Below are 8,007 nucleotides of genomic sequence, written 5' to 3'. Positions count from 1 at the left end.
AATGCTCCCTCCTTCCCCACCCAGACCTGGCAGAGAGATCACCCTGACACAGAAGACAGTGAGAACAGGCTGGGGCAGTTCAGCGTGTCTGGACTACCCTGCCCGCTCGCGCCATTTGTGCGGAGGATGGAGTGACACAAACCTGAGGAAACCATGGGAGGTGTCCCATTTCATCAAAACTCTGTTCATGAAGGGCTCTTCGGGCACTGTGGCAGATGAACCAATCCAGAAAGGAAAAAGTATTTGACAAGGCACCACACGCAGTTACGAGTGATCAGTGTTTACGATACCACAGCAACTAGCAACGGGCTGGGGCTGGTGGTGACGCACGTCGTGTTTGCAGCCTGCCACCAGCGCAGTGCCCAGTGTAAAGCTCCATGCCACACTCCCAGGAGAAGCCCGTTCCCCTCAGCCCCTGCCCGGGGGTCGCAAAACTCGGATTCCCTGTCTCAGGTGCCCTCAGTCCTGCCGCGCTGCATTCCCATTCCTGAACCGAGGGGCCGTACGTCCCCCCACAGGCACAGGCAACACCCAACCAGTCCCGTCCAACTGGAAACCAGCCAGCCCTCACTTGATATTTATTAGCTTTTACACCCTGCCAGTGACCTAGCAACTATCAGGCACGGTAACTTCCCAGTGAAAGCCAGCATTTGGCAACCGATGCCAGTGAACACGACGGAGCAGGCGGGTGCGAGGAGTGTCTCCAGCCAGGCTGAAGCAGGCACAGCTCAAGGTCTCAAGCCTCCCGTTTGACCCTACGGCGCATGCTGCGCACGGAGGCGCCGTTCGCGCAGCTGCAGTTCACGTCTGTGAGCCAGTAAGATTCCCAAAGGGAAAAATCCAGCAGGTTAATGAGTCTGTGTATTCCACCAAGGGCGAGGAGGGTTACACTGGTTTGAAGGCCACACCGAAACAGTTACTCTAAAGCAGTAAGTGGTCACTAGAAACCCGTTTCTCAAAGCGCCAGCCGTCCCACTCAACATATACGAGTTGTTTTCCTTAAAAAAAGTGACATCATGCTCAAGCAAGAGGCAAGAGAAATACAAAAGGAGCTTTATGGCTCTACACAAGATATGCAGATGAGAACAACATACTCCCAGCTACACCCAGACATTGAAACGGCAGCCCCTCAGAGCACGGCAGTGTCTGGCACATCGGGTCAAACAGAGGGAGCTTTGTTTAGGAGCAAGTGCAGCATAACTGGGGGGCTGCTGCTGCTGCTGTGAAGCTTCAGCGTCTTTACAGCACTCGTTCCCAGGGATGCCCTGTGCACAGTAACTGGAAAAAGGCACTGGAATTCAGAGTGAGATGAGGAGAGCATGAATGCAGGGTGCAGGTGCAGAACAAGCCACCAAGCAGAGAGGCAAATCCAAAGTGGAGTTTGGAATCGCAAGACTTATCTGTGTGAGACAGAAGGAGACACTAATTTTAAGAGAAGTTTGAGTGTTTATGCACAGCAAACTTTGCTTAGGGAGCTTTGGGACGCTAGCATTAAGGCTCTTCCTCTGCAGCGTGAGGACCTGGCCTCTCCTTGGTTAGTGGTAAGGACCGTGCGGAGCAGCTGTTAGCGAAATCCACCACAAACACCAACAAAAAGCCGAGTAGCAGAGTTGCAGCTCATAAGCTCAGCTACTTCCACAGATCAGTTCATGATCCAGCCTATCTCACTGTGGCAATTCCTAGGGAATCCACTCAAGCGCTATCCACAGCCTCTTCCAGGAGGAATCCCGAGACCATGGCCCGGTGGCTCCAGCAGGCAGCCAAGCCACATTACCTTAGGAAGACTTTCCCAGTGGGACCAGGAATTGCGCTCAGAGTTCAAGTCAGAACCCTTTCAGGCCAGCACAGCACCTCGTGTTACACATGCAGATCACAAGGACCTAGAGTTAGAGCAGAGCATGCTGCAGGAAAGCCTCCCCAGTCCTGGAGGCCGAGATCTGTAGAAGTAACCTGGACACCACCGTGCCGCTGATTCTCCAGCTATGAAAGTCACAGCAAACCAAGCAAGCTCTGGCGGTACAGCCTGCTGAAGCGAGAGGCGAACACCAGCCAGCTCATATTTACATGGAAGTCATGTCATTCAGGGCGTGGTCCAGTTCCTCACTAATTGCTTTGTACTTCAGTTTCTGGGCATAGAGCTCATCTAGAAGAGGTTTAGGAGGAGAACAAAAGGGAAACAATGAGGGAAGGCAGAGGAGTTCTTCCAACACCCTGCGGCAGGAAAAGCAGCATGGGATTCGTGAACAGAAGAAAATGAAGTTAGATGTGGAGCCATCACAACTCCCTGTGAATTCCCGACAATGACCGGGAGGGTTCCAACGGCCTGAGGACAGCCTGACCGGCCAGTGCCTTCCAGGATTACAAGGCAGCTCCGAGGGAAGCAGAGCCAAGAACTCAAACCACACCAGCTTGTGAGAACAAGCTGCCCAGCTAGGTCAGCAAGAACCGCTGACAGGAGGAATAGCAGGGAAGGGCAACTCCATCTGCTTCAGGGGAAGCTTGCTACACCTAAGGAAGGCACAGATCAACAGAGGTGCTTTGTTCTCACCTCCAGTCTCGGTACAAAAACCGGCTTGGGAGAAGTCAGTCACGTAATAGTCCTGGGCACCAGAGAATTCCCATTCACAGCTAGGCAGGGTGAGCCCAGCAGGCAGGCCGCACCTCTGCCCTCCATCAGATAATGGAGCAGACGGCGATCACCCGCCTTCAGGGGAGGAGGCACTCCCCAACCTCCTACTGAAGCGCTCCCTGAGCACCGCACGGAGCCGGCACAGACTTCTCCAGCTCCGGCTGCCTAGGTACAGGACAGCTGGTAATGTTAACAGCTCCACAGAGCCCAGAGAACTTTGTCAGTTGTCATAAACTAGGTCGCTTCAGCAGCAAGGCTGGAGACCGGAGCCAACTCTCCATCAACATGTTTTGAGGGGAGCATGCAGGGATTTGGAGGAGTGTTTGCAGTTCCCAATAAAAGCTTGTCCTGGATCATGAGGTGGCTCAGATTGCTGCTTGGCTGCGGTTCTGGAACAGCTCAGCTGACACCATTGCTATTTCTAGATAAAAAACCCTCCTGAGTGACTCCAGACGGTTGGATGTGGCTTTGACTCTCCAAGACCTGGCACCAGAAGACCACAAGCGCACGTGCTGTGGTCAAGGCAGGAGGCCTGTAAGAGCTTTGGTTTACCAGCACCACCATTCCAGCCACAGCCACCCACAGAAGGATCTGGCTGCAGTCCCAGATATCAGGGAGGCTGTTGCAACCTCCTCCTTCCACGGCTTGGGGAAAGGAAGGGTTCTGCAATGGCTGGCCACAGGAGCGCTCCTGAAGTACTGTGAAACCAGGAACAGGAGGAAAGGAACCCATCCTTGGCATAGGCTGACCACCACACTGCATGGATGGGGCTTCTGGTGATTGAATCTTGAACCAGGACCGACACTGGGGAGTCTTCGTGGGGGCTGTTTCAAGCCTCACTGCGGTTGACTTGCAGCAACGCAGTCTGCACCAGCCAGCCACGTGCATGAGGTTCTGCACACAAGTATGTTTTTGTAACCAATTCCTCTGGAGTTCAGGAATTTTTTTTCCTATGCCACTCCTTAAATCGGGTTAAGCTGGAGCGTAGGAATGCAGTCACATTCCTGAGGACATCACAACCAAGATACCCCAGGCGCGCTATCTGTCACTATCCGTCAGACGGGGCAAGGTGTTTGGATCATGGAGACCTGCCGCAGCACAGCCAGGGAACTGTTTTCAGGGCAGATACACAGGGCACAACACCTCACCTTGGAGGCCGAGTTAGGTCATGCTCCCAGTACTGAGGAGCAGTGTGTCCACTCTCCAGCTATCTGGGTGACAGCCTTCCTCAGCTCCCCACTCCTCACCACACATTCTTTGGTTTCCCATCCCCAGAATGTACCTTCCAAATCATCAATGGTCTTCTCCAGCTTGGCTACAGACCGTTCAGCAAATTCAGCACGAGTCTCCGCCTGCCAGACAGAAGCGAGCCGGTTAGAACAGCAGCTCTGGGATGCAGCAAAGGACCACAGAGCGATCAGCCTGAGGACAAAGTGTCACACCCTCGGCATCGCTCCCCAGTCAAGCTGAGGCCAGCTCACCCAGCTGGGCCATCCCAACATGGGCACTCACCTCCTTGAGTTTATCAGTCAGGATCTTGATCTCTTCTTCATATTTATCCTCTTTCTGGGAGTACTGTGGAAAAGGAGAGGAGTCAGTGAGCAGCCCCAGGTGCCTCCAGCTCCAGAGAGCCCACAGCTACAGAGGGAGACTTAAACTTCTCACTGCAGTCCACATGCCCACAGAAACTTCCAAGTGGGAGTTGTTTACATCCCCACCCTAGTCCAACAGAACTGGGTCAGGCAGCAGGTCCCACAGCATGGAGGTAACACAAGCTTGGGCACAGAAAAACTCTCATCCCAGCAGGATAAACGTCCTGGCTGATGGAGTCTGCCCCAGGGCAGGGAAGGGCAACCAGACTTCCCACACTCCCAGCTGCTCCTGCCAACATTAGCCCTGCAAAACCGTTAGCTCTCCCGGGAGAGCACGGCTCTCCTTGCTTAAGGCCGCAGTTGCATCATTTCCATCCCAGTGGGTGCTCTGCTGTCACGCACCCTCCTAGCAAAACAGACGTTGCTAGGCCTTGGCCAAGCAGCCCTACCTTCTCCGCCTGAGCCTCAAGAGACTTGAGATTGTTGGTGACATTCTTCAGCTCTTCTTCCAGCTCGGAACATTTACTGTGGGGTTTTGTAAAGAAAGGGGAGAGAAAAAGGAAAAGAAGAAGTGGGAGGAAAAGACAGGAGACAAGAAGTGAATCCATGGGCAGGGAAGACCAGGAAGTTCTTTAGGAGACGGCCTGCGATCAGACGGGATGGGACCCTGCTTTGAGGCGCTGGTGCAAAAAGCAAGTTCCCTTCCCGCCTGCCGGTTTGGATTTTAAGTGCAGTGCCAGCACAGGCGCAGGGCACGGAGCTGAGCAGCTGAGACGTGGACACAGACTTCTGCCAGACCGGAGTCTTCAAGTAGAAACTGCACGTTTAGTTTGCTGTAAGGAGGGAAGCTGTTCTGACGGACAGACGGACAGCCACCACCGCTCAGACGGGAGTGTTTATGGGCAGAGAGGACAGAACATTCCAGGACAGAGAAAGACACAGTTTGGCTGAGGGAAGGAGCGTAGCAGGAAGACCACAGGAGTTCTGGTTTAATCGTTCGAGAAGGGAAAGGTTAGTACCTTTTCTTCGGCAACAGACAGACACTTCAAGTTCTGGTCCATCACTCTGATCTGCTCCTGCAGCTCCCGGCAACGACTGTTAGTGACGGTCACACGATGGCACAAGCCAGGTTGGGGGCAAGGGTCAAAAGGAGCACCAATAACATAAAACCGCAGAGCAAAAAAAGGGGGTAGGGGAAAAACACAAGAAAGTCATGGTCATGACATGCATGTCCGGGCAGGAAGCACACTGCTACTGCTGCACACGCGCCAACCTTGTTAGACAAGGCCCAGAGTACAGAGGGGGCCTGACCAGCTCCTCAGGGATCAGCTAAGGCATCCGGACACGTGAAAGGAGCCCAAGCACCACAGTCTGCCTCTCTGCTCCTAGCAGATGAGTTCGGCTTGCTGCTCAGCAGTGCAGAAGTCTGTAATGGTCATTACGCCAGAGACCAACCCCAGCCACAATTCTGCCCTCGGACATCCCACGTGCCACTTCAGCTCCCGGCCCAGCAGGCCCTCGTGGCTTTTGGACAAGCGCTGTGCAGTCGCGTGCCCCGTGGCAACGTGTGAGGATCTCGTGACCGTACGCATGAAGCGGTGCTGGTAAATGCCAAGAGGACGAGGATTCTCTGGCCTTGCTAACCAGGGGCTCCCTCCATGCAACGGGGCAGAGCCTCTCCACCTCATCATCGCAAACACCACGTCCTCAGTGGACCCACTCCTGTTCTGAGCAGGAGAGCGCTTCCAGCTCTCTCGTCCCAGGATCTAAACCCACCCTGTGCTTCAGGCCTTGTGTAACAAGGTTAGAAATGCTGTGTTAGTTCCCATGCAGAGGTAGATGTGCCAGTTACATGCCAGCAGATTACTCACGACTCTGCAAGCTCAGCTCTCTCTTCAGTACGCTCCAGATCTCCTTCTATGATCACCAGTTTCCGAGCAACCTGGAAGGCAGAAGCAGAGTTAAGTGGGAAGAGGATGATTTTGTACTTATAGGCTGTGCAAGGCAGTAAAGGGAATTCCTGCAGGAGTCCCTGGAGCTGCCAGAGCATTTTGGCTAAGGGGAACACTGATGTAGCCCTGCTGAGAGCCAGGCTCTCCCCCAGGTTTGCTGAGGAAAGCCCAGTTGTCAGGAAGAGGAGCCGCCTCTCCTGGCCGGGATCAGCTGTACTAGAGCATCCAAGGGTCTCACCTCCTCATACTTCCTGTCTGCCTCCTCTGCAATGTGCTTGGCTTCCTTGAGCTGGATCTCCTGCAGTTCCATCTTCTCCTCATCCTTCAGAGCTCTGTTTTCAATGACTTTCATGCCTCTGCCCAAAAGAAAGCACCGGGAGGGGAGATGTATAAAACACTCCTGTACAATCCAGCAAGCGTAATGCGTTTCAGAGCCTTCGAGGCGCTCCCCCAGGACCACGTTGCTTCCTTACAACACCTCCGAGTGCGGAGGGTAGCACAGGAAGGCAGACACCGCCGGGCCGGTGCGAATACAGCAACCTCCGCTGCTCAGGATTAACTGTTCCTTGGAGCATCACTCCAGCAGCTCATTGGGCTCCTGGGCCAAGGGAAACGTGGTGCTGCCGAGAGGAACAAGCCAGGCTCCCTTAGGGATTCCACACGGCTGAGCCAAGCACTTTCCAGGCTGGAATGCAGGAAGAGCCAAGTCCATCTTTACGGCAGGACCTCAGCTGGGTCAGGCTGCTCACCGCAGCGTGTGCCAGCGAGCCACAGCGGCCAAGTGGAAGTGGACCGCTCCCCTCTGAATCACACTCCCAGGTCAGGGGACATCTGCCAGAAGGGAGGATGCTGGCAGAGGCAGCGGGAAGAGAGGCTTCCCCACCGGCAGCCACCTTTACGAGTCAACGGTGTCCCAGAACCCACTCGTACCTCCTCCCTTGGAGGCGGGATTGCATGGCAGCACACAGCGCTCACTCACTCCTTCGCCTCAGGTTCCAAGATACTCAAGACCAACCACATTGTTTTAGCTGCTCCGCATAAGCAGATACCGACTCCCACATCCAGCCTTGATGTGGTGTCTACTTCCCACCCTCCAGGAAGCCCAAGAGGTTGATGCCACCAGGCTTTCCGTCAGGAACACATCCGAGACATTCGACAGAGTGAGAGCAGCAGCCCTTGCTCACCTTTCACTTTCATCTGCAGCCTTCTCTGCCTCTTCCAGCTTCTGCAGAGCTGTGGCAAGGCGCTCCTGGGCTCGGTCCAACTCCTCCTCTACCAGCTGGATACGGCGATTCAGAGACGCCACTTCTGCCTCAGCCTAGAGGGAGCAGACGAGGGTGACTCCGGCAGGTTTAGCAGTGCAGGGCAGCCGAGGTCTGCCTCCAGGTCAGTGCGTGGGACCCCAAAACAAAGCCGGGATGCTTCACCCGCTCTCCTACAGAGGCTGCGCTCCCATACGCTCGCACACACGTTAAGCTTCGCAACGTTTCACACACGCGCGCTTTGTCCGCGCAGCGGTCATCCTGCAGGTTTCTCGCCCGCCAGCTTGAGCTGACGTGATGGTTTAAGCCATAAACACTAAGGAGGTGACTTACACTAATGGGTCTTCTCCGCAGCTGCTGTAATCCTGCCAGCCCGTCAATCACACTCCTATTTATCCGCCACGCCAGCGCTCTGTGACAGCTACCATTTAGCACAAAGTCAGTTTACTCATGCGATCTGGACACGAGCGCCGCTTGACACAAGCCCTCTCATCAGCAACATGAGAAAGATTAACAGCTCCAGGGTCAGAGGTCTGCCAGGCTGCGCCGGGGCGCTGGCAAGACCAGGCTTC

General features: G+C 54.8%; 1 protein-coding gene across 4 annotated transcripts in view; it reads right to left on the bottom strand.

Annotated features, from left to right (window-relative positions):
- The window catches only part of LOC104511816 (tropomyosin alpha-3 chain), a 12,401-nt gene extending 4,914 nt beyond the window's left edge, over nt 1-7,487 (bottom strand). For 2 of the 4 annotated variants that reach the window (XM_010154580.1, XM_010154596.1), the window contains exons 1-7: nt 7,358-7,487; nt 6,412-6,529; nt 6,093-6,163; nt 4,671-4,746; nt 4,142-4,204; nt 3,912-3,981; nt 2,065-2,143 (exon numbers count right to left, since the gene is read on the bottom strand). In XM_010154580.1, the coding sequence (XP_010152882.1) occupies nt 2,065-2,143; nt 3,912-3,981; nt 4,142-4,204; nt 4,671-4,746; nt 6,093-6,163; nt 6,412-6,525 (473 nt within the window). In that variant the 5' untranslated portion in view covers nt 6,526-6,529; nt 7,358-7,487. Of the gene's footprint in view, nt 1-142; nt 207-2,064; nt 2,144-3,911; nt 3,982-4,141; nt 4,205-4,670; nt 4,747-5,240; nt 5,317-6,092; nt 6,164-6,411; nt 6,530-7,357 lie in introns of all 4 variants that reach the window. The other 2 variants (XM_010154572.1, XM_010154588.1) reach the window with 2 other exon arrangements.
- Between the last annotated feature and the right edge of the window lie 520 nt (nt 7,488-8,007).

Source organism: Eurypyga helias, unplaced genomic scaffold (assembly GCF_000690775.1).
Source record: "Eurypyga helias isolate BGI_N326 unplaced genomic scaffold, ASM69077v1 scaffold31920, whole genome shotgun sequence".
NCBI lineage: Eukaryota > Metazoa > Chordata > Aves > Eurypygiformes > Eurypygidae > Eurypyga > Eurypyga helias.
This window is presented reverse-complemented; position numbering and strand designations above follow the sequence as displayed.